Below are 26468 nucleotides of genomic sequence, written 5' to 3'. Positions count from 1 at the left end.
CCATATGCAGGATATTGCATAGAGTGACACTGGTGTACTCCGTGTTCTTTGGCTTCTTGTAAGTGCTACAGACCTGTTTCGGAGGAGAGGGCTGGGGCTTCATGAGATGAAGAATTACAGCTCAACACAAACATAAGGTATTCTTGCGCTCCATCTCTTCAGCTATTCGCTCCTATCCCTGGTCTGTAGCACATAACTTCTCAATCTGTGCTCAAACAGCTGCTAATGCAAGTGTGCACCTTGCTCAGGTTGGGGAAATTAAGACATACCCTTAAAGCTGGTCGAGTTATTTTTAAGATGACCCAATTCCTCAACCCAATTTATGGTTAGCTGCAGTAAAAAATGGCATGCACAAGAAGGGCTTGGGAATAGGGTGGTATGGGCAAAACCATTATAAAATAAACAGAGATGTTGAAAACTGACTGTCAGGGTGATATAGCCATAAATTGAAGACGACTATCTGGAAGGGTGTAACAGTGCCCTCCAAAAACTTTATAGCCAAGGCAATGACAAGTCATAAAAATAAGTTGGTCATAATGACATATTTTGAGCCAGAGCAAAATACGACAACCACCTGAATATAAGAAACACATATTTTCAGGCACCTGAAAATTCAAATCCAAGTGACAAATAACTCTGAACTCCAGATATCACCCATGAAATTCTTAATACCATCTAAAAACATTATAAATATGTTGACTGAGACCAGAATTATCTATAGTTGTCATCTAGAAGCTGATCATGGGCTTAAGAAATCACTGCATTTGACTCAGTAATTTACATACCAGGAGGAAGCCTTTAAAAGAAAATGTATTTCTGAAACCAATATTAATTTTTCAGAAGATATAAAAAGAAGATATAAAAAGATATTAAAATACTCCAAATTATTACTATTTTGTACTTCTTGCTTGACCACACCCCCCAGCCACATTCCACGTCTATAGTGAATCCAGCTATTGAGTTTTCAGCCATCTGATCTCACTATAGTTTAGCTCAAAGGCAACCCAAATCATGCAGTTGTATATTTTCCACTAATTTTAACACAGATTCTAGAACTGATATTGATATTACCAGTCCATGTGATGCACACGGGTTTTCTGCAGCAAAAAGTTTGTAAAATGAGCTGGTATTCTTTTTAGTGTAGCAATCATTTCGGTTTTTTTCCATCTTTTCATTGATGTGCCTCAAGGAAAACACACACATGGCAGATTTTAGAGAGCCGTTGTCTTTGTTGACTTTGCTGAAGAGTGCAAGAAGAACTTTATCATCTGAGAGAGCATCCGTAGTTTGTCCCTGCTGAGCCATGCTCTCAGCCAGCTCTTCTCCTGGGGTAGTGACATAAGCAGAATGACAGTGGTCATAAGCACCATCATCATCTTTGCAACCCAGGTCCATTTCAAAGTAGGAATAATAGTGAGCATCATCTTTGCAGAGACGCGCAATCAGGGTGCGGTTATTGACAGGCTGCTTTTCTTGCTGATTAAAAATAAAATAAACATAATTTTTATCCTCAAAGACCGCCACAAATTGTTGTGTGCTTGATGAGTGATAAGCTGACTTGACAGCTGCTGAGTCTGTATACATTTCAAAAATATCTTTCCCATCCCTTTCGTAGAGCTGGCGAGTGCTGATTATTATCCCATTGTCATTTGGTCCATTCCCTTTCCCAACAAACAGCACTCGATCATTATTCAAAGAAGTGATCAATCCCACAGTTGATACATTCTCATCATTGCTTGCCACAAAGGACTTTTCTCCGCTGCTGTCCACGTAATGCTTCACATTGCTAATGTCTTCTAGATCCCTGATGGCACAAATTCCCTTGAAAAGGCTTCCACACACCACAATTGTTTTATCCGCCTTGTTCAGCAGCAACAGTTTGTTGTAATTGTCAGTCAGTACTGCCTCTTTACATTGATTTTCATCAATGGGAGGTGTGCACTTTTTGTTGTCGTTTTTTGGACCTGTTTCCACAGACCTTATAACCTTCAGATTTGGCGTAAGCTGAAACAAAAAATTTACCACTCCCAAATAGATTATCCCAGTGTCATTGTCCACTGTTAGGTGATTTAGCTCTGTGTCACTTTTAAAATAATTCAGTTCCTCATGTCTGGAAGAGGTGACGCAAAAGCAGCAAAAAAAGCTCAGTGTCCACATCCATAAAGCCATTTCTATGTAATACCTGCAAAGGGAAAGAAAAGAAGTACTGAAAACATATGGAAAACCACAGTTTACACAAAATTCAGTAACTTGAATGTGTTTTTTTTCTTTCATAGTTTCAAAAATACACTTATCCTTATGTATGTATGGACATCATGAAGATTATGGAAAGCCTCAAATCCTGTTAACTGCCCAGCAATTTAATATGTTGGAGAAGGATTAAACAAGTGTATATGTGTGAATGATTATCACATAATCAATTAGATGATCAATCCTCTGATAAAGCACAATGAAAACAGACAATTTTAAGCACTACAGAGTGCCAAGAAGAGGTAGTACTTCTCCAAACAGCTTCATACTGTGTGTATTACTTATTGTTGAGATTTTAAAAATAAGGTGGAGTATCCCAGTGTTTTGAGTGGCTCCTCCTTAATAGAGGAGAAGAATTTACACAGCAGTGCTTGAGACATTTGGTGTCACAAGGCTTTCCTCAGAAAGTAAAAAAAGCATCCATTGACTACAAATAAATCTGGATCTGGCTGCTGATGCTCATCGAGAAGGCATTACACTAATCCTTCATCCTTGTAAAGCTGGAAGATGGTAGAGTCCTTAGCATGCCATACTGCATTATAGTCCCACTTTAATTCACTAGACAACTGAATAGTTTCAAATCTATCTTAAGAACATCACTTCGAGTCCTATGGGATTAAGATTCTGTTACTGTTTTGGTTTGAGTTATTTTTTTTCAGACTTTTTACTTCCCAAGCTGACGACCTGCTGTTTGGAATTAGACAATGACTTTCTGAAACATGAAAAAAGGGGTTTTATTTCAACCTGAGGAGTTAAATGAGGAGTCAAGATCCCGCTGGCTTCCAAAGCACAGAACATTTTGTCAATGTGTTCCAAGAGCAGAAAACAGAAGGTGGCATGCATGAACACACTGATGTTAGGAGGAGAAGACAAATACTATTTGGAGGAAGTACAGAATATCGACTATGATCCACAGTATTTTCAAAGTTAGCCATGTCACTCTATAGTCTGATGAGGTAAAAAAAAAACTGTAAACTTTCAAGGAATTTCCATTTAAATCTGAAAATAAATGGCACTGCAAACAGAAAGGAAAAAAAACACATCACCATCAACCACCCAATCAGAACAGAAAAGAGAAACATTTAGTGAAGTAACAGAATAGGTGAAAGCCTTGTAGGAGAACAATAGCACAGAATTGCCAAACCAAGGAACTGTAAAAAAAAACAAAAAAGGAAAATAATAAAAAAAATCATAAAGGAAGCATGCTCCTGAACTTTTGTTCAGCAAAAGACTCTCACAGAATGTGAAAGACAATTACCTGAATCATCATTTGTATTGGATAACTAAGGTTAAATGTCAACGACTTGGCTGCAAAAGTTTGAGCAGGGAGGGAAAGACTCTTGTGAGCACAAGCCATCTGCCACCTCCCCAAACTACTCTGGAATCACCAGCAACACAAAGCAAATTCCTGCCTTCCAGTATTGACTGCATTTTGCTCCTCTATGGAGAAAATGTGTGTGCAGTAGCCACAACAGCTTTTCTAAAAGTAGAGTGATTCTGGCTTCTAGAAACCCCAAAGCCTACTAAATGTAACTCAGGATAGTAATGAGGACAAAACAGGACTATAGTATTGTTTTGCTGAAGCTCTTATCATGTACCAAACTTAGTAGCTAATTATAACTGAGGTCAATGAGATACTACATTAATGACAGCACAAGTCTGAATTTCTAGTGATAGGTTGACCTCATATGACAGTAAATATCAAAATATTAAGAATTATAAACCATTTCTTCAGGCACACAGACTTCAGCATATGACTTGCAAGGCAGTGAAGCTCTGGACCTCTCTACAACAACCTTAGACCTGCTTTAAGGAACCCAGAAGAATTCTGATATTATTTGTCAGGAACTCCATTTTAATTCATGCTCCCAAGGATCTCAATTTTCCAGACAAGCTTTGATCCCAGTTTACATCTCTGTGGCTAAGTGGCATGTCATAATGCATACCATCCAGTTTCAAATATTTTCCCTTATAGTTATCTAAAATGAAATAAAGAACCCCTAACTTGACATACTACTGCAATGATTTTTCATAAATGTTTTATCATTCTACTATCTATTGCACAAGGATCAAACACCAAAGAATGCAGATTCATTTCTTTATGTTTTTCCCACAACACAATTATTGTTAGATTATCATAATCTCTGCTCTCAGAAACAAAACAAAACAAATCAAAAAACCCCACACCCAAACAACAACAAACAACCACAAAAACTTGTATGCCTGAAATGAATGCCAGATTATCTTGGATCTCCTTGCAAGACAACAGTTGTTCATTCTCCACACCTGTTAGTTTGATTTCCCACCCCCTCTTCAAAGCAAACAGTAAACAAAAGTGAAATACGTGGAAGATCACAGAAGCACAGAATGCTAGGGGTTGGAAGGAACCTCCAGAGATCATTGAGATCCAGAAGTAAGTTCCCATGAACCTTCTCAAATACCAAGCTTAAGGAAAGGAAAAAGCAAACAAAATAAAATGAGATGCACTACAACTACAGCTCATTCTCACCTGATCTTAACTTAACAGGGAAGTAGCAGCTGCAGAAATCCTGCTATGACCAGCTGATGTGGTAGGAAGGGCAGGGCTGATACTAACATAGACGTTCTACTGATTCAGGTGCTATGAAAAAGTATCAAGAAACAGTTTCCTGCTGTGAAAAACTTCTATTTTAAATGAACAGAGTGTGGAAATATGAGAGAAAATTAGTAAGAAGCCCAGGCTGGAGCATGGAATCCAAGATGTTCAGCACAGCAAATGCATTCCCAATGGTTTAATCACATACTGTAATTACACGTGGGCCTGTGTGGCTTACTCAAACTCCTGCCCTAGTCCTGAGAGCTGGCATTCATCCTCTGACCTCAATTTGCACTTAGTTTTAAGCCCTTGACAGACTCAGGATTAAAATAGTCCAAACAGAGCAGTTAACCACATAATTTTTTTTTTTCCTCTCAAAGTCTTTATCCTGCCTCTTGCTCCCTACCCCTCCACAATATAATTAGAATCAGCTTTATCACTCTCCCATCACAATTATCTGAATTGGAAAGTAAATTCTTTTTTGTACTCCTCCCAGTCTCATTGTTTCCATCCCTTTCCCTTCCCCATCTCAAAATACTCCTTTTCTGATTCATACACTTTACAGACACTGCATGTGATTTTGCTAAGTATCCTAGAAGGATGGCAATAATAATGAACACACTTCCAAAGCAGAAAAAAAATCACAAAAGTGGAGTGCTAAATCAAAGGAACGTGTGGATAACATACAGCCTCACCCCTCTCAGAGACTTGGCAAGTGACAAGGAAAGTGGGACAGCAGCAACAAAGCACTTTCAAAGAAAACCATCCAAAAAAAGCATCTTTTGCTGCTTATAATAAATACGAAACTCTAGAAGTTATATAGGAAATGCAGAGCACCCAGGAGAACACTTCTTAGAGAACAGCCATAAAGTGATACCATGTTGGAATGACACAGCTACCAGACATCTGCCACACTGCTAGATCAATTTTAATTTAAGTATCCATAACTTTATGTCTTTATACTCAAAGAGGACCAGTTGCCTTAAGTAACAGTCTTCAAACAGCATGCAGAGAAAAAGTTTCAAATTGACTTTGCACTATTATAAATACCCTTAAGAACTAGCAGCAGCAACATGCTGACATGGATGTGGTAAGGGTTTTCCTCCTTCACTGAGTAATCCTCTGTTGTGCCTGTATATAGGAACCTTCAAGTTTCCAGCCATCCCCAGTCACTTTTCTTTATCCTTCAATATAACTTTAGCTTTATGTTACTTAATTTCCTACATTCATTTCAGCTGAAGTGAAAGAATAACAAATTTTGTCTGAAACAGGAATAACTGAGAGAACTAAAACAAGTGTTATTCCCAAAACTAATGCATAAGAAAGTCTTCAGTAAAGGCACAATCTCATCAGTTTAGTTTCTGTTGTGTTGGGGTTTTTTGTTGATTTTTTCCCCCCAGTTCTTCACTAACCATATATATTTTATATAATTTGTTTTTTAAACAGAATTAAACTCTATTACCTCATGTCATCCAATGTTTTGTTACTTAAAATTCTGGGTCTAGAGAAAAACACCTCTGCCAAGAGAGGCTTTAGCAGTAAGTGATGCAGAGAACCATGGTTGTCCCTACAAACTTTGCTCTAATCAATAAGACCCCAAAAGACTCTGAAATTGGAAAAAAAAAATAAATGCTACAGGATCCCAAAATCCAAACTGTTAAAAATCCAAACAATGCCCTGTCATATATATTTGGGGGAAAAGGAATGAAAGCAAATTTGTCTTCATCATCTTGAGTAACTCTGATTTTAGCTTCTGATAGGTTCAGTCACCCTCCTTCTATGGCATGGGGTCCGCCATGGGTTGCAGGTGGGTATCTGCTCCAGTATTAATCTCCATGGGTTGCAGGTGGGTATCTGCTCCAGTATTAACCTCCATGGGTTGCAGGTGGGTATCTGCTCCAGTATTAACCTCCATGGGCTGCAGGGAGACAGCCTGCCTCATCATGGTCTTCACCACAGGCTGCAGAAGAATCTCTGCTCTGGTGCCTGCAGCAGCACCTTCTTCTTCACTGATGTTGGTGTCTACAAAGTGTTTTTCTCACATATTCTCATGACTCTCTCTTGCTGTTGTTGGGCAGTAGTATTTTCTCCTTTTAAAATATGTCATGACAAAGGTGCTAACACCATCACTGATTAGCTCAGCCTTGGTCAGCAGCACGTCTCTCTTGGAGCTGGCTGGCATTGGCTCTGCGTGGCACAGTGGAATGCTCTAGCAGCTTCTCACAGAAGCTACCCCTCTAGCCCTGTTGTTACCCAAACCTTGCTACACAAACCAAACAGACCAATACCATGGTTTCAACTGGCAAGAATGAGCTGTATTCCAGGGCCCACAAAAAAGCAACTCTATCTTTCATGCTTGCAGCATCAGCAGAGGCCAGCAGTGGCTGAGATTAGAGTGTGCACTGGATGATTCCCCTGAGAGAGGGGCATGGGCAGGAAGATTCTTACATCATCCTGGAAGCTCTCATGTTTCAGATCTGAGCTGTTAGCAGCAAAAAGCTCAGATAACACACACTCTGACAGAGTCCATTAAATCAAATGGACACTGAGGCCTCCCTTAGACTGGCTAACTGGAAGCTCAAGGCTATAGGGACACACTTCAAAGGATGAAGCAGTGTTGCATGAGCAAGACCACCCAAGGAGACTTTTAAGGAATTTTCTTGACCTTTACTTATAAGGTCATCCTCAACAAGCTTCCTACAAAGGCCAAAGATGAATTTTGAGTATCTGTACACCAGTCATTTACCAAAGATCATCAAACATTCTTCATGCTTCACAATCTCCGAGGGAGTACAGAACAGGTGAAACAGGGGATCTCATCCAGCTTTTATATCTCTGGCAACTACAGTAAAAGAGTATTGCCACATACAAATGGGTCAGCAACACAAACAGAAATGTTTTCCTGTCCTAACATAGCAAAGGTCTCTTCAGACATTAAAATTGAATTGAAAATTGAGGGGCACAACTAACTGCTTTTTACAGTAGGTCCTGTAGTCACCAGCAACCCAGCACCTCCATGCTAAGGACTCTCACACACTTGTGCAAAGTAGGCAGGGTTGAGTCCAAAGTTAAGCGAGGGAAACAGCCAGCAAATTCAGAGTTCACATTAATAATTGTGTCATTAGCTTCAAGCTAATTTAATAACACTATTAGTAGTCTCAATCAAAGCCTTTCATCTGTGCCCATCTGAACTCCAAAGTATTTAATATTCTGATCCAGGTCCAAATTCAAAGAGGGAGCAACGTGAGTCTCAATTTTTTTCAACTAAGAATTGAGCATTAAAAAAAAAAAGGCAATGAGACTCAGAAAGTGCAGACTTCCATATTTTGTCATCACACAAGAATTTCCAGTAATGTGCTGTCTCTGCAACATCAGCAGGTAAACAAAAAAGAAGAGTAGCGCTCTGCAGATTTTTATGCACTCTTAGAAGCAGAGCCATCCTACACAAAGTTGAACTCTAATGAATTCCCTGCTTTATTACAGCATATCTGGCAGCAATTTGATTTTGAAAATCTTTTATATCACGGACTCTGCCATAGTCCAAGGGTGTTCTTTTTGCTATTCTTAGGAATCAAAACAAAAATTCTCTTTAGTATCTTCACGAGTTCACAGTGTGAAATAGATTATAGAAGAAGATCAATAAAAATAGCTGCTGTGGAAAGACCTCATTCCACAGCATTAGGTACCAGCCAATTCAGTATAAACCAGTCTGAGACACAGGTAACTTATGTCAGGAAGGTCTCTTCAAATCCTAATTTTTATTACTGGCATGTCTGTTATGAAGACAAGCATTCATATTATCACCTCAAATAAGAGGCTTCTATATACACAATCCAGCTCCACTGACACAGACAAGAGCACACACAGGGAAGACAAATGCTACAGAAGCAGACATGCATTCCTGCCTTCCTGAACCACACCTCCCTTTCAATCTGGACTTTTACATTCATCCCTCCACCATTTTTGTGTTCTCTCATTAGAAACGAAGCACCCATTTTAATGAGGCTTCACTTTCTCAGTGTTACAAAGATGTAGTTGATCTGCAAGAAAAGCAGCTAAGTGACACGTTTAATAGCAAGTAGCTGATTCATCAGGATTCTGAGTCCACAAAATCTCCTCTTTGACCTGCTTTGTGGTTTTGTTAGAACCATGAGTCTCCTAATTAACAAAACTTAGAATTTATTTATTTTTTTCTCAACCATATTGAGTACTAAGGCCACTGATGCCCTATGAACTAACCTTGGGCTGCCTTAGACTGCAGTTGGAACAGTACCACAGGTCTCTTCAAACATTTTCAAAATCTCTTAGAGACACATTTATGCTACCTGATCCTGCAAATGGCTAACTCTACTTCGTCCTCAAGTGTAAACACCCACCACAGTGTCTGAGCTGCTGGAGTTTTGCGAGTGGATGGCTCCTTGCAGCAATTGCTGTGCAAAGTGGCCACAGAAGCCCTGCAGAAAGCAGGGATGTCCCTTGAACACCCACAAACTCCATGCAAGCCCTGGATTATTTTACCCCTTCTGTAACTGAAGAAAACTTTTCTGCTTTTGGGAGCCCTGCAAAAAAATGAAATTGACATGGGAAGGAGAACTCAGGGAGTTAGGATAGCTTTAATTTGCTGTCTTTCCCTGCACTAATAAGGGTATTACAGCACAAGGGAAAAAAATGCATTTATACTGATAGTAAAAGGACTCTGTGTCACCAGCTCTGCACTACAACAACGAATTGCTTGTTTTCAGTGCTAAGGTCATCTTCAAGGACTGGTTTCGGACTTCCCCGGGAAGAAACAAGAAAGGAGGCAGATTTTTTTCCAGTGTGGGGGAATCTGAGCATGACCATGCGGAAACAAACACAAACTATTCTGCCTTCTTCCTTGCCAGATCTAGTTGTCTGTCGTAATTAACCATTAATCACATCTTATATATGTAAGATGCAGTTTATGCATTAGAAGGTGTGTTAGCTTCTTGACATCACCCTGATAGCATCCAGTCCTGCTCAGGATTGTAATAAACTTGGTTAAGAATCCATTTTTGGGACAACAATCAAAAAAGCCTCACACAACAAAATCCTTTCCCTCTAATTTTGCCCCTCTCTTGGTGGTGTCTGCTATACCCTTCCCTATCTCATCATTATGCTGTCTTACTCTTCTGTTTCTCCTGATTATGTTTTCCCATTTGGGTTTAATGGATTCCCGTCTTCTTCATTTTAATGTAGTTATCTGGTTGAGCAAGTGATTTATCCAGAACTTAGGAGAGGTGGGACTTGAGCTCTAGGAAAATGGGAAGCTGTCAACCACACTAAGGAGTACAATAATATATATTGTATTTAGGCAGCTGATAATGCAAACCACAAGGAGAGGGAGGGAGGCAGACAAGGATGGGAAAAATTCCTGAAATGGAAAGTTTACTGAATGTTGGAAGCCAAGAAACACATAGCTGAGGAATGGAAAATTTTCCTGGCTTTTTCTGCTGGAGGTAAATGGCAGAGGTTTTTCTGGTTCATCTTTCTTAAAATTCTGTAAACCTTTGTATGTCCATGGTGGTGTTGCTCATTTTGATTGCTCTGAGATTAAAGTGTGGATTTTCTTCTCTCTGCCCTTCAAATTAATGTTCATGACAGGTTTTTTAAAGATCTTTTACTTTTTCTCTCTCACACATCCTTTCACATCTTACAGCTCTTCTTCCCCCCCTCTTCCCCCCCTCCTTCTTTTCTTCTTAGGCACAGCCTCCGAGTTTTCCTCTCCTATGGATGCTACTAGTACAGCTTGAATACTCTTGTGGAAAGTCTCTGATGACAAAGCAAGAGATGGAAGAAAAAAAGTGGGGGAGGGCGTCGAGGGGAAGGAGCTGGAGAAGGTTAATATGTGGAAAGAAGAACCTCAGGTGATTTTCAGACCTCAATGAGGATATCATACTCACTGCCTCATTGACTTCCTATTTCTTTTCAAATCTGATCTGGAAACACTTTTGTTTCTTGACTGCTTTTTCCTCCTCTTTTGTTTACTCCTGCTCTTTCAGAGAAAAGAGAAATACAGCCAGCCATACTTCATGACACCTGCTGATTTTACATACTCGATGTTCACTCCAGCTTGGGGAGGAGCAAGGAACATGTGCTGAGTGAACTGTTCTGGTTTGTTTGTTTGTTTGTTTTTAAAATAAAGACATGAGGATTATCTAAATGAATGGAGTGTCTCTGGCTCTAACACATCAGTGCTGGCTTGTGCTGATCCAATCTGCCTAGACAGACACTGTGTGCACTTCTTCTGTTTCCATTAATTGTAATTCACTTCAAATTTATACAGCCAGTTAACCAGTAATTTGCACAGACCTGACAGCAGCACCTACCTGTGCCTGCCTATTTAAGAGCCTGTCAGCAAAAGCATTATAAAATCCCCTTTTTATGGATGCATAACACAGTCATAAAATGTGTTTTCCTAGCTTCAGTACTGTCCAACATTACTTAATCTCAAAGAGCACTTTACTTCAGAAAAGAAGCATGATACAATGTGTGATGAAAATATATTACCAGTCATTTCATGCCAGTCACTGCCTAACCCCTCCAAAACAGAGGCCCCTCCTTTAGAATCACAACTCCTCTGCCACACTACAATCTCTGCAGAACAGCTCCAACCCATGGAAGGCAGACACAAATAAAACCAGCCAATTTGCATAGGTGGGCTCAGGACCCATTATAGCTGAACCTGCCAGCCAGGCCAGGAACTGTTTATAGCCTGTACTGAGGGCCATGGGCAGGGACATCGTTTCCTAGATCAGGTTGCTCAAAGCCCCATCCAACCTGGCATTGAACACTTCCAGCGATGGAGCAGCCCCAGCTGCTCTGGACAACCTGTTCCAGTGTTTCTCTACCCTCAGCATGAAGAACTTACGTCTAATATAAACCTACTCTCTTTGTGCTTGTGCTGTCCCTACAAGACCTGGTAAAAAGCCTCTCTCCATCTCTCTTATAAGCCCCCTTTCAGTACTAATCAGCTGCCTCCTTCCCCCATGCAATAATTACTTGGAAATGCTGCTGCCCAGTATGTGCACATGTATGTACAGGCTTTTCATATCTGGCCTGAAAAAAAAGGGAGGTCTAAGTCCCAGAATTTCCCCCTATAATTACTGGTTCCAGATTAACAATTTTCAAGGCTTTCAAGACCCACAAGTCATGCTTCTAAAGATCAGAGGATGCAATTTGAGACGCACTGGAGTAAACAACCATAGACAAGCCCTTCTATTACTACCAGTAACAACCCATCATTTGAAGAATTTATTTATCTGCCGTCTAATTCGGCAAGCAATTTATTCTCAAATAATATTTTAACCTAGAACAACTGAAAGACTCAGAAATGTACCTTTAGAGTACAAAAAGAAGGCTGCAGTGGAGCACTGTTTCCACTATAAATAGAGCATCAGATTTTGGTTTCCTAACACTCAGAGTTGGTTCTTCCTAAGAGCTGGTAGCTCTAAATCCTCCTGGTTCTCAATTGATGAGCTGGGATAGCCACACTCCGATAACGGAGCAGCATTTTTCATGCTTTTGAGAGCACACTGTGTCTTTAACCTATTGCTTATGTAAGTGCTGCCAAGGCATCCCTATGAAAAAAACAAAAACAACACAAAAAGCAAACTCCTAAGTAATGTCATGTAAAGTCTTACCACTTTCTTACCAGAGTCACATTTACCTCACTCACAGTCCTGCCTATGGTGATCCCATTTTGTTTTAACGTTTGAGTAAATGCAAAAGTATGTCCCAAGAAATAGCCAAGGCTATCAAATACAAAAGAGGTCTCCATCAAAACTACTGGCTTCCCACAGACCTGACATAAAATGCCAGGTATGGTTCCAGTGACAGCAGTGAGGACACCTACTCCCTGTGCTGCAGAGCGTGGTTGAACTACACTTGTAACAAGATAAATTTCTTCTTTGCTGTTGCAGTAAGACAGGGAGGCCACTGCAAGGCTGCTTGGCAGCTAGTGGGAACATTTTTCTTCTCAATGGTAAGTGCATTTGCACACATGAGTTAGTAAAGCCAATAAGGACCAGCTGCATTATACAAGGCAAATAGAGAGCAGTGCAAAACCTCCTTCTTGCATCACCAGTTTCATCCTAATTATTCAGACAGACTTCAAAGACTTCTGCTGGGCAGCTTTCATCACATATCTTCTGAGTTTTTAAGCCAAATGTTTCTTTTATGGCACCGATGATGTGGTTAAAAGGCCTAATACAAGTATATTACACATTTGCCTTGTGTGTGCAGTACTCTGGCATATATATTTCAAATTTGAATTTGCAGTGGTTGATATATTTAGAAATTTTGTACAGTAGAAAAATTCTAAATTAAAACACAGTCTGTACACTTTTGACAGGAGGACAGATATGTAGAAATGTCTCCAAACAGTATCATTCTGCATAAACACTTCAACTGTTTGAAAGCAAATAAGCCCAAAATTTGCATGGGTACATTAAGATACAAAGTTTGTAGCACTGATGTGTACAGATACGCCTCAAAGCATCCCCTATCCCTGAAACCAGGACCTGCCTTCCCCTGCAAACAGCTGAAAGACAGTCAGAACGACAATGTGTAATATATATATATATATATTCTGAAGCATTTATTTGGATAGTCTTCTTTCCAAGTAACCAGAATGCATAGCTCAGTTGTTTCAAGGGCACTTCTGATTCTACATATGGTGCATACAGAAAGTACACTACTTCACGAGAGAAGTCCTTCTGTAGACTCAAGTGAAAAGGAATAGTTTTATGGGCTAGTTTACCCTGTAATATACTCTCAATAATCCTTGTAAAAATATGCTTCATGCTAATCCCTCTGCCTGAAAGGATTTTTGCAGACAGCTTTGCACATTTCTATCACATTTTATTAGCGTTAAGCTGATCTAATTCTTCTAATTTTGCTCAGGTTTACTAAGTTCTGTATAGATACCAGATTTGTATAGTTGGTCTGCTTTTATATAAAAGTACATTTTAATTTCTCAAGCAGACATCTGTCTTCATCTGCAACTAAGTACTTTTTAGCCCTTAATTAATTAGGGACAATAACCTTTGAATCAGGTAGTAACAGCATTCAGTCAGTGGAAATATGTGATGCTTGCTAAGTCACATCATAGCAGACAGATATGTGCCTGTTCATGCTGCATGCCCTGTATGCTCTGTACAAGCAATGTGTAGCCATGACAGTGCTAACGCCAGACTAAAAATTCCTGTCCCTTGGCCTGGTCTTTTCAATGTGCATTTCTAAAGACGTTTAGGTCATAGAACCATAGAATGCATTGGCTTGGAAGGGATCTTTAAAGGTCATCTAGTCCAACCCCTCTGCAGTAAGCAAGGAACATACCAACTCGATAAGGTCAGATGCTATATTTTGTGCATTTATGACTGCCATGACATATAGTCTCCAAGCTTTAACTACACCTACCATCAAGCCTGTGACAGTAGGATAACCATGAAGGTTTCTTAAACATGCAAGTCTAGAACTTGCTGGGTATAGGAAGGATTTGAAGCATTAGAAACTCCCTCATGGAAGGGTAGCCTTCTGAAACAAAGCTGGGAAACAATCCCATGGGCCGGAAATCCCATTTCAACACTTAGAAATCACAGTGGACTGAGTCCTCAGCAAGAGACTAATTCCTGACATGATTTTGCTGCATGTGTACAGAGCCTGTGGAGTCACATCTGAGGAAGCTTCATTCCAAGACACAGATGAACTGTACATACTATTGCAAATAATTTTGTAAATACCATCTCCCATCAAACTATGGGCTATCTCTGATAGAAAAGAAGCAGGAGTTGCATGTGTATATCTGAGTACAAAATTAACTCGCTCATTTTCTATAGGATTTAAATGATGACACAGAGTAGAATAGAATAGAATAGAATAGACCAGGTTGGAAGAGACCTTCAAGATCATTGTGTCCAACCTATCATCCAACACCACTTAATCAACTAAACCATGCAACCAAGCACCCTATCAAGTCTCCTCCTAAACACCTCCAATGATGGTGACTCCACCACTTCCCTGGGCAGCACATTCCAGTGGGCAATCTCTCTCTCTGTGAAGAATTTCTTCCTAACATCCAGCCTGAACCTCCCCTGGCGCAGCTTGAGACTGTGTCCTCTTGTTCTGGTGCTGGTTGCCTGGGAGAAGAGCCCAACCCCTGCCTGCTATGATGAGAGAAGAGCAAGCATGGATTGTAAGTGACAGAGATATTCAGAAATTAGTTACTAAAGTACTGAACTGTGGGGATGTCTTAGGTAACAAAGATCATTCTTAGAATATTTCTGAAATGTGGGTTTGCTTGCTCTCAGAATGCAAGTAACAGCAACTCACTAAGGCCTTATCTCTGGACTAGTTCTGTATCAGCAGCCATAAAAAGATGGAGTCCATTGCAGGCTGAGTACACTGCAACTTGATACAATTAACATGATGGTAAATGAACTCCTAACACTGATTCAAAGGGAGATGGTATTGAGAAGCCTTGATGCCAAAAGACATAGAGTACTGGACAAGAGGCTCATGCAAGGAGGCTGCTCCAGCATGAAGGTGAGAAAGTTGAAGTCTCAGTGTTTCAGACTTCAGGCTGCAACACTGGAGTACAGTGCTTTATTTCTTTGCAAAATATGCGTGACATGTAAGTGAAAAACATTATATAAAATGAGAACTTACAACAAGAGTCAAAAAAAACTAAAACAAGCAGCCAGACAGTTCCAGTACATTGCTAAAATTAGCTGCAGTAGAAAACTTTCCTGAAGTTTTGGGTAAACATCTTCAGGCAGAAAATTCATACACATTTGAGAAAGAAACACTTCTCAGAGTGTCTGTAAAGGACAGCCACTGACTTTTTTGGTTGGTCTTTACTTACAGTGATTAATAGAAGGCCTGAAGTCCACTTTTTGGTCTCCAACTCTTGTTACTTCACAAGGGGGAAGATGGAGCCAGAATGCTGTTTTAATAATGGCTTCTTGGCCATCCTGGATGCTCCAGGTTGGGGTTTTAATAATGGCCTCTTGGTTTCAGGTCTAACCACAGAAGGCCATTAAAAATAGCAAGCAAGAGGATGACTTCCACGCATTTAGGAAGAATCGAGTTGTGCAGTGGGTAAGCTAATGTGCAAATCAGTCCCCGTTGCCAAGTATATACACAGCTACCCTGCTTTCCCTGCTAACTTGATGTTTGGAAGCACCTTCGGTCACCAAAATGCCAAGAAATTCTCATGCAGTCTCACCCACTGATCTCATAAAAACACTGAACTCTCTTTAGAGAAAAAAAGATAACACATTTTTATCCCCAACATTCTTAGATTTTTACAGCTTTCATACAGTGCAGTATCTAGCAGGCTGTAAAAGTGCAGTTAGATGAGCATGCTTGCTTAGATTTCAACTTCACCTATACTTAATTTATCTCATTTGTTTTTTAAATAAGGTTTTGAAATAAGGCACTTAAGTACTTTTAAGTGAACACTTAACATTTAGATTTGTTTAGACAATGTATAAATATTTATTTAGACACAATTAGGCTTATGTCAAACAAGAGTGTTCAGCTAAATTGATATAATAATTCAGTAACATTAAGCCATCTTGGGAATTCAGACAAGCCTTTGAAAAGTAAAAGCATTAATGGTACACAAAGCTCTGCAGAAAAGAATGAAATATGAGCACACTGAGCAGTAATTTACTTTCTAACTTGCTCTTGAGTAACTGGCCAACCTCTGGGACCTCTCTCACCCCAGTACAACCACCCAGAACACACAGCTATAGAGAAACTACCTGTGAGGTGAAATGGGGATACATACTGCCTTTGTTTGCTGGATTTGTTATCACACTGAAATAATTGATTGCTGATGCTAACTGTTGAGATTCAAATGCTCCACACATTAATGAAGTCTTTCTCACTTTCTGGCAAAAGATTTTAAATTGTCTGTACTTCCACTGCACAGTGCCTTCAGCAAGAGAGGTAGTAGTTTAACATTAAAGCAGTGAGGAGGTTATAATTCAAAGAGCAAAGCAAGGTCACCTTGCTCACTATCACCAGTATGTAAAGCAAGCTCACTGCTATAGAAAGAGCTGGGGATGGATCCCTACCTCCATACATAACAGGGTTGGGGAAGAAAGGAAAACAAAAAAGAAATCAACAGGACAACTACTGTACTGATTTCAAAGGCCACAGCTTGATCTGAGCACATCTGGAAAAAATGCACCCCCTTCAGCAGGCGATTAAACAAATATCTCCCCCCTCAAAAATAGCTCAGCTGGACCATTGCTTGCTTGCTTGAAAAAGTTACTTGTAATGTCTTTCTCATATCCTTCACATCCAAGAAGTCTAGGAACTGCTGACAAAGCAGTCTCCCATTGATTTCACTGCATCAGGCACCTGAAACACCAGGGTCTCAATGTGACAGCTGCACTTGTGGTCCTTCCTGCACAGCAAGCACAGTCAACAGAGCTAGAGGAAGTGCACTCAGTATCTAACTGGTGACACAAATATAACATGTTATTAAGGCTCTAGCCTTTAAGAAGCAGTGTGAGAGGGAAAACAGTCAGCTACTTGGAAGAGACAACCACCTTTATCTAGAAGAATCAATAGTCCTTAGCCCTCCAGCACTGCATCAGTAAGGCTATCCCAGCAGTAGCTGCACACAGAGAAACTTCTTAATTCCTAATAGAAACCAGGCCTCTCTTTTATAAGTTCTGAAGTACTAAAACAATATTCATAGACAATTCCCACAGTAGTCTAGGTAGCCTGATAGGGATCAGTACTTTTATTAATAACACTTTGTTTAAACTTATTGGAACTGCTATTTGATTTATGAAGTCCTTTGCAAGCTTCACAGTGATTTGCACAAAATCACTATGATCTGCACACAGGAACTGTTTCACCCAGCCCTGAATGTGTCAGGTGACATAGTACCTATTGTCTAGCATCACCAACCATACCCAACATCATCTTTTGACAAATACCCATGTCCAATTAAATAAACAAAGCAATTTAGATAGGCAGAACGTAATTATTAGGGCTGGATGGGGGTCAGCTCACTGAAGCAAGAGCACCTTTCCTTGAAAAAAAGCTTTATGTTGTTTAGCAAAGTTTAATGACTGGAAGCTTTCAAGAGCTGCATCTAGCAATGAAACATCCAAGTGTATGGTGCTCCCTTTATACCACAGAGAGTGACAGGTGTGACATACTGGGCAAGACTGCTTCCTTCAAAAAGATGTTTGAAAATAAATGGCTAGCCCTAATTGCCTATATCTTAACCAGATCCTATTTATGTGAACCAGAATAGATAAATAAGGAATCAGGACAATTCTGCTACTTTCAGATCATCTTTTTTTCCTTTCAACTGCCAAATCCCATTTCTTATGGAAGGACTTCAACTGTTTTTCACTATCCTTCATTTATTTGCCAGGGCTTTGGATTTTTTTAAAGGCAGACAGAATAGGAAGAAAGAGGACAGTGAGTAGTGAGAGGTAACAGAATCCAGTAACAATCAATCCCAATGGCTCTATGCCAGTTACTAGAAAAACTACATTTTCATATGGTAAAGCATCGATGTGGATCTCTTTTGTGTGGAGATGGATATTCAAAGACATTTACTTTTTGTTTATTTCAACTTTTTTTTTTCTGTATAAACATGGTAACTATCAGATGGTCATTTCCCACTGAGACGGGTTCTCAAGTGAGCCTGTACCATTTCTCTCCTGTCCCCACTCACCCAGAGCGCTTCACCATGAAAAATCCCTGACCTTTTCCAAAGGGAACTGAATGCAGAAGAATGGCTGAAGTATTTGTCAAGGACTCATTCTTTCTGAGTGTCCTATCAAATCCCAGCCACCAGTTTGCCCTACTTTGTTCCTGGCACTTCTGAGTACTAGTTTAGCCTACTCTAGTAAGTCACTCTTCAAACACCTTTTTTAGTCTACTCAACTGCATTGAAACTTTTATATTCAACCTTTTGGAGTTAAATGATATCTTCCAATGTTCTTTATTTGGATAGGACACCAACTTTCTAGAATCATAGAATAGTTTGGGTTGGAAGAGACATTCCAAGATCATCCATCCCAATTTCCTTGCCATAGACAGGGACATCTTCCACTAGCTCAGGTTGCTCAATGCCGTGTCCAACCTTACCTAGGACACTGCCATGGATGAAACATCCACAGCTTCTCAAGGCAACTGGTTCATGTGTTTCACCACTCTCACAGGAAAAACCATTTGTATATCCAATTTAAATCTACTCCCTTTCACTTTAAAACTGTTGCACCTGTCCTGTTACTACAGGCCTTGGCAAAAAGTCTTTCTCTGTCTTTTCTATCCTCTCTCTTTATACTTTGAAAGGCTGCAATAAGGTCTCCCAAGAGCTTTCTTTTCTGCAGGCTGAATAACCCCTACTCTCAGTTTCACTCCATAGGAGAGCTGTTCCTGGTCCCCTGGCCATTTTCGTGGCACTCCTCTGGACCTCTACTAACAGGCTCATATCTTTCTGCACTGGAGACTCTAGAGCTCGAGACAGGAGTCCAGAAGGGGTGCATTTTCATGGTGCTTCCTCATTTACAGCAGCCTCCCCAACCCACAGCGCAGATATTCCACCTGTCCTTGCCAACCCTGGCTGTCCAAACCACTTGCCAACCCCTGTGCTTCCTGTCTTCCCATTGCTTCCAAGGGTTTAACTCTGTGCTCCCTCTGAGAACCTTCCTCCTTGTATACTGAACACAAACATGCAAGACTTTAAATTTGTGTAGCTCATGCTGGGGGAAAAAACAACAACAACAATAACAACAACAACAACAAAATCAAAGAAAATACAGAAGCTGCTGCAAACACAGCATGCCTGTGCGTGCTTTCTGTTCAAACAAAGTAGCCCTTCCCCTCCATTGTTATACTTTGATGAGAACAGTATTTAAGCAACATAGTTACTATTCAGGTTTGATATTCCATCCAATTAAACGCCAATACAAGAGGAAAATTATCCTTTTAAAAGATTACTAACAGCACACTGGTTTCTGTTGTCCACATGGGATCTTGAAAATTGACTGGCTGAGTGGAGCTCAACATTTTGCAATACTTCAGTGCAGAAACAGAGTAGAATTAGGAAACAATTATTGATAAGTGTGTAACTGTGGCACCATAAAAGCCCCATAGGCAAGACCAATCTCTCTAGAAATAAATAAATAAAATAAAAAAAAAACAAAAAAAAAAACAACCCCAACCAGCTTTCACATTTTTAATTCTTTTTTCTTGTTTGCACAGTTGGAAATTCGCTCCTTGCTGCTTCATATTTCCTGTACCGATTAGAAGTGCTACCTGCTGCATTATTCTCTTCAAGGCGTGGATTTACTACACGAAAGCATCATTAGAAACAACTGGGCTGAGACAGGGAAAGAGGGCTGAATCAAAGAATTATTTCACTATATGATCAGCAAAATGCAGTTTTCCCAATCACATTTTACATACAGAATAAGTTGTTTTATTACATCAAAGTCCAGACATGTTCAAGAACCTCCAGGATAAGACATTTATAGTTTTAGGGACAAACTGATTTGCAACAAAAAATACTGGGTATTAATCCTGGTCAGTAGCAAAAATTGGTTTTCTGGGTGTCATAGTTTGGGCTGGGTGCCCTCTGCTACAGGGGTGTTTCCTGTGTCCAGAAGTCCATCCCAGTGGGTGGACTCAGGAAATTAGGTATTTCTACCATAATCCCTTGCACCACTATAAATTTTGCGGTGGGGTCTGGCACTTCCTCTTTCCTTCCCTCTCCGAGACTTGGTAACTGGGGGAGAGATCTCCCGGCCATGGGCCTGATTGGGCCCAAGGCCACAGGGGGATGGGCAGTCTCAGGCCTGGCCAGCTGAGACTAGCCCAGCAGAGGGAGGGGGAAGAAGGAGCCCTGGGGGTTTTGGATGCACCCTCAGGTGGGGATGGGATCTTTCTTTGTCACTGCGCTTTGGGTTTTCTGTAACATTCACTGCTTTCTATTTAAACTTTCATCACTTTTGCAATCTGTTTGCCTGAGTCGTTATTTCTGCCTGTGGTGGGGAGGGGGTCTGCCCCAACCCATTACACTGGGAAAGCTTCTGAACATCTCTCTGCTCTCTTTTCTCTTCAAGAGCCCTCAGAAATTGGCATACCTCAAGTAATGCATACCTCAAGAGAGCTATGCATCTCAGAACAGGAATCAGAAGCCTCCAAGTTAAATCTCCCCCTTTCTTGTCTAGGAGAAACTTTTCTATAAGGCATCACTAATTTCACAATTATTCTAACAATTATGTTTTAGAGGTGAAAGAAGTAGGGCGATTCTCTGCTAAGCTTTTTTTCTTCCTAGTAGAGGTAAGCACTAAATAACTGTGCTACTACCCTGCTCAAAAATGTAAACAACCTAATTTTAGTGAGAATGGCAAAGCAAGATAAATACACTGGATTCAATTAATGCTGATGCTAGAAGTTGTAGTAGGAAGTCAGCACTTCTTAAAACTTTGTTCATGCTGAGATTCCATGAGCTCCCAGTCAATTTACCCTGTTTACATTACGCATTCTGACAGAGCGGCAACCCACATAACCTCCACATTTTTCTCCTAAGAGTTGCAGTTCAAAAATAGGACTCAGGTACAACTGTGGGGGTTTTTTTGTTACTTCTGGCATCCTTGTCAACTGCATTTGGGTTACCTAGAATGACATCATTACCAATAAGTTTTGGGGTGTTTTTTTAATGTTAACTTTTAAAAACCCTTTTATCTTCATGAAATGTTGGGAATGAGATTCTTGGAAAATGTACAAATATCCTTTTTCACCCCTGTTTTAAAAATATGGACTTTAAATAGACAAACAGGAAATTAAAATAACTCATGAACTTTGCTTCTCTTCGGTCAGTCTCTGAAGGAGTGTTGTACTCTTTGGCCAGAATTTACAGGACTGTTTCAACCCCTCTTGTTCTGCTGGAGTTCTGCTCTCTGTAAGTGGGTTAAAACATGTGGCATCATGTAAAATTTTACTGCTTCTTTCACAGAGATGTGTTTGAATTTAACTGATTTGTGTTAGAAGGACCCTGGCCAATTTATTCCATGTTAAAAGTTAGGCATTGAAATAAAGCAATTTTTAATTCTATAATAACAAAAAATGAAAGTAGCGTTCCTAAGTCTTTTTTGTCATACCATAGTGTCATTCTTATGATTTCTAACTGTGGATACCATTTGTTTTCTATTCCCCCCCCCCCAATTTTCCAAAATTCTCACTTCTACAGAAGCTGTACTACCTTTAGCTTGTCAGTACTCAGTGATTCCATTTGTTCCCCCCAAATTTTCCAAAACTCTCAATCCTACTGCAGCTGAACTACCTGTACCTTGTAACCCACTCAGTGACTGCAAATTTTCTCACACTCAAGCCTGTCTGAGATCCTTAGACTAAACATTGTTATACTTATCTCCAGTAGAGACTCAACTGAGATTTCAAGCACTTAAACATAGCAATAGGGATCTCTGCAGTTAGGTGCCAGAGCCACCTAAATTTAGGCAGAAATGCACTGGAGGGAGTGGAGGATGGGAGCGTGCAGATAGTGCTGTTTGTACAGTGACTCTGTAGCAAGAATGGTTTTTTTCGGGGGGGGGGGCGGAGCTGGGCCGTCGAGTGTATCCGCACCCATCTCTCTGATATTTTGCTACCAGATGCCTATGCCTAAAATGAGCTCCTTGATCCTGTGCTGTACAAGAAATGCTTGTACATTTATAGAAACAGATTGAGGGAAACCTGACCTGTAGGGCACTGAGTTGCGTGGGTGATCTGGGCTCCTGACACAGGACCAGCTTGTGTATTTTACCCAGTGATGACTGTGAAGTGTGTAAGTCTTTCTCAGAGTGGGAATCTGTTAAACTCCTGTCAGTTTAACATGGGTACTGACCTCTAAACATCTACAAATGGGACTAGGAAAATCCCTAGTAAGGAAGGTTTCAAGTACATTTTTCTCCTAAGAATTTCTTGACAGTTGTTTTGGGCACTCCTGTTCTGCATCCTGCTTTTTCATGAAATTTGCTCTCACGGGCTAAGGATTCCCATGTAAAAAGTAGATGCAGTACCACCTTATTCAAGGCTGCTGATCACCCTTCAATTAGTCACAGCTCTGAGCATTACAAGCCCACGTCCTTCTGATGTTTCAACCTCATGGCTGGTGGGCTGAGATAGTACTTATTAAAAAAAACAAAACACCAAAACAGAAACAGAAAAAGAAAACCTACATCCTTCTACCCTGCTGTGCATTGGGATATGCTGTACTTATTTCAGTAATACAAAACAAAACCCCAATGTCACACAGCAGGGATATGAGCACTCACCTCTTTTAAACTCTGTATCTTTATGACATGTTTTATCATCACCCATCTTTAAGCTTTTACCAGGATAACTTTTCCTTTGCAGTGGCTCCCATGGTAGTCTTGCATGAAAATTGGGAGAGCAAAGGTGTTAAGAGACTAATATAAGAATTATGTGAAGTAACATAAGAGGGTTTACAGTCTGCTAAGGGAAATATCAGTGGTAAGCTATGAAAATGCTGGATGCTAGTGCTGTACATCAGCAAACAATATCCAGAGTTCCTCAATTTACATAGGAAATATTTTTAATAGGCATGGTATCCCCAGCTTTCAGCCACCAACTCCATTACTCTCTGAGTAAGTCTGCAAGTCCACAGATCATGAGAGCTCTCACAGGGATAACGCAGCAAAGCCTGGCGCCTGCAGTGTGCATTTTTCAGAGTGTTGCCATGGTGATCTCCGGCACGCTCATCCCCTGAGAGCCCAGCTCAAAATTCAGAAGGAACCAAAGCAGGACAAAGAAATGACACCCAGGCAAAAGCAACAGGGAAATTACACGTAATAAGCATGCATACACATTTTCACAGGGAAGCTTTTGGAAAATAGTTGGTTTTAGAACTGAGTGATCTGTAGGAAAGAAGAGCAGTCTTCATAGTTCTAACTCTGAACCAGGATGGTCTATGGAATAAAATCAAGAATATCTAATCCTGTCTCAGATTGTGAATCACTGTCTGGCACAGGGCAGATCCTTAGCCTCTGTGCTGCAAAATTTCTAATTTGTGCATTAAGGACAGAGGACAAGGCATAACTAAGCAGATAAAAGAGTAGAGATCCTTTTAATAATGTAACAGCATAGAGTGAGAACAGATCACTAGATAACCAAAACTTGACATTTACTTTTTAGAACACGATATTTCATTATTCCATTATTCCATGGAAATGGTTAATACAACAATTTTTAAGTATCTGAGCAATTTAAATTTTCAGCAAATACTTTACATCATCTGTTGGTCCTTATGGCAGTTATACTTTCTTACTGTATTCTCAACAAAAGGGAAATACATTTGTGTGAACATGAAAGCAACACTCTGTCAAGTGATGTGCAATCTTGATATATAGTTGAGAAACTTGTGCGGTGCTTTCGCGCTCTGCTATAGTGGCCATAAAAAAAATCAGCAAGAAGAGACACCAAAATTTGAAATCTGGGCCATGTTAGAAACAGTTAGATATAGTCCACAAATTATACTAAATGAGAATTAATCAATGTTTTGCCATTAAGCAGCATGTTTCAGTCTGCGCTTATTATCAGATGCCACTAGGGCCTTTTGTCCCTAGAAGAGCTCTAAGATCAGTTAACCCTACATAGTTTGATATTCAACTACCTGTGTGTGGTAGTTTCTTTTCCCAAAATACATGATATTCTTTTTGCTCCTACTTGGGCTTCTTATTACTGTTGACAATAGACTTTATTAGTCCTCTCCATGTCATCATCTATTAAATGTTCACGAAAATACTTAATCTTGTTATGAAAACCTGCCTCTTCCTGAATGAGCATGGAGCATTTCAGTCTGATCTGCTTTAACTTCCTTTCTGGATTGGTACAGCACTAACTACTTCAGAGTCACCACTCACAAATTTATGTGCAGTGTGTTGCCTACGGCCATGGATGGCACTTCACCTGCTGCCTTTGGACTACTGATACTGATACTCATCACTGCGGAGTGTCACCCACTGAAAGGATGTTCACAGAGGTCTGGTTTCTTCTGCATATTCATCTTTGCAAAGTCCAGTTTACAATGGATACGAAGAGTTGTAAGGAGTAAATCATCCAAGCATCCAATTGTATGATGCAGAAGAGTGTACGCAATACATCTGCCTCTCCTCACTCGGGTCCTTTGGTTATACTTTCTTAGCTATCTGGTCACCAAGTAGATTCTTGTGTGTTTACCCAGCCTGTCACCTCCCAGGTTTTCAAACTAGCACACAGCCAACAAACTACTAGGGACTACCTGACTACAATCTTTGGTATTTACCATCTCCTCTCCCCCAAGGGGTGCTGACACCTGCTCCTCTCCCCCAAGGGGTGCTGACACCTGTCTTGAGCAGCTACCCTGTATGTTAAGCTTTCTTGATCCCATTTAGCAGTGACTGATTTACTTCCAGCATATACTGATATTCCTGCTCAATTGCTGGGAAAGAACTTGAACTTTAACAAGATCCATACAAAATCACTGATTGCAGTAGGCATAATATTATGGTTCTTATGTGCTCATACCTTGATCCCTTCAGGGAAAAGGTTTTATTTACCACAAATAAAGATGAAGGCTGACAGACAGCCTTCAAATTGAAGCGTAAGCCAGAAAATGTCTGATTACTCCTCAAAGCAGCATTTAACAGTTTAACTTCATCTTTATTTAGATATTGTTTTGCATATTTCACCCATAATGAAAGCAAATTTATTGTGAACAAAATTATTTGGTAATCTAATTCATCAAGATCACTCACACAATGACAACAGAATTTGCACTTACGAGATCAATTTGTACTAATTTCCATCACTTAGATGCTTATGCCTTTTCCAGGGCCAGTGAATGGAAAATTGAGAGCCTAGTGCAATTTCAACCACTTCCAGAAAACGTAGTTGTACACTGTAATGTGCATCTGCTTAGGGAATTGACTTAAAAGGCTCTACTTCCCTCACTGTAACAGCAGGCACTCTACCTCCCACTACTTGTATGACAATATTTTACCAGGATATTGCAAATCTTTAAAGCATGGGGATGAATTAACTACACAGGGGCTGTCAGATACTTACCTTGCCCAAGAATGTTAGATGAATTAGATTAATGCCAAAGACAACAAATGTACTTCAACTTCAGTACAGAAGTTGGCAGAATGAGACATAAAGCATCACTGCAGCAATGCTTGCCTCAAAATCATGTGTCACAAAACATCAAATGTGCCCCCTCTCCCCATCCCTTTCCTCTCCATAGTTATTCAGCAGTTGGAGTCACAATCAAGGCTCCTGTCTGCTGCTTAACAGATACAAAGAAGATCACAGCATGCCTAATACCCCACTTGGGACACCTCCTTTCTCCTCTACTGTCCCACAAGGTCAGAGTTTCAGTTTTATCTAGTGAATCTAACAGCAAGAAGCTTGCTCCTCTCCCCACAGGTTGTCCTGCCATTCATTTCAAAGAATGATCTTGGGTAAACGTTATACTTTGCTTAACATCTGGGCAGAACAGTTGATACCTAGTTCATCACTACAAAGAATCAATGCTGCCTCTAACTGCAGTAGTCCCTCACTCTTAAAGGAAAGTTTCTGT

At 40.2% G+C, this 26468-nt stretch overlaps 1 protein-coding gene across 1 annotated transcript in view; it reads right to left on the bottom strand.

The window, feature by feature from the left end:
* PLXNB2 (plexin B2) overlaps positions 1 to 26468 on the bottom strand; it is a 257964-nt gene that overhangs the window by 81900 nt on the left and 149596 nt on the right. Inside the window, exon 5 of the mRNA XM_054173886.1 lies at positions 1072 to 2182. Coding sequence (XP_054029861.1) covers positions 1072 to 2182 — 1111 coding nt within the window. The remainder of the gene's footprint in view (positions 1 to 1071; positions 2183 to 26468) is intronic.

Source organism: Dryobates pubescens, chromosome 27 (assembly GCF_014839835.1).
Source record: "Dryobates pubescens isolate bDryPub1 chromosome 27, bDryPub1.pri, whole genome shotgun sequence".
Lineage (NCBI taxonomy): Eukaryota > Metazoa > Chordata > Aves > Piciformes > Picidae > Dryobates > Dryobates pubescens.
Note: the sequence above shows the minus strand (reverse complement) of the source record. Positions and strands in the feature narration are given on the sequence as shown.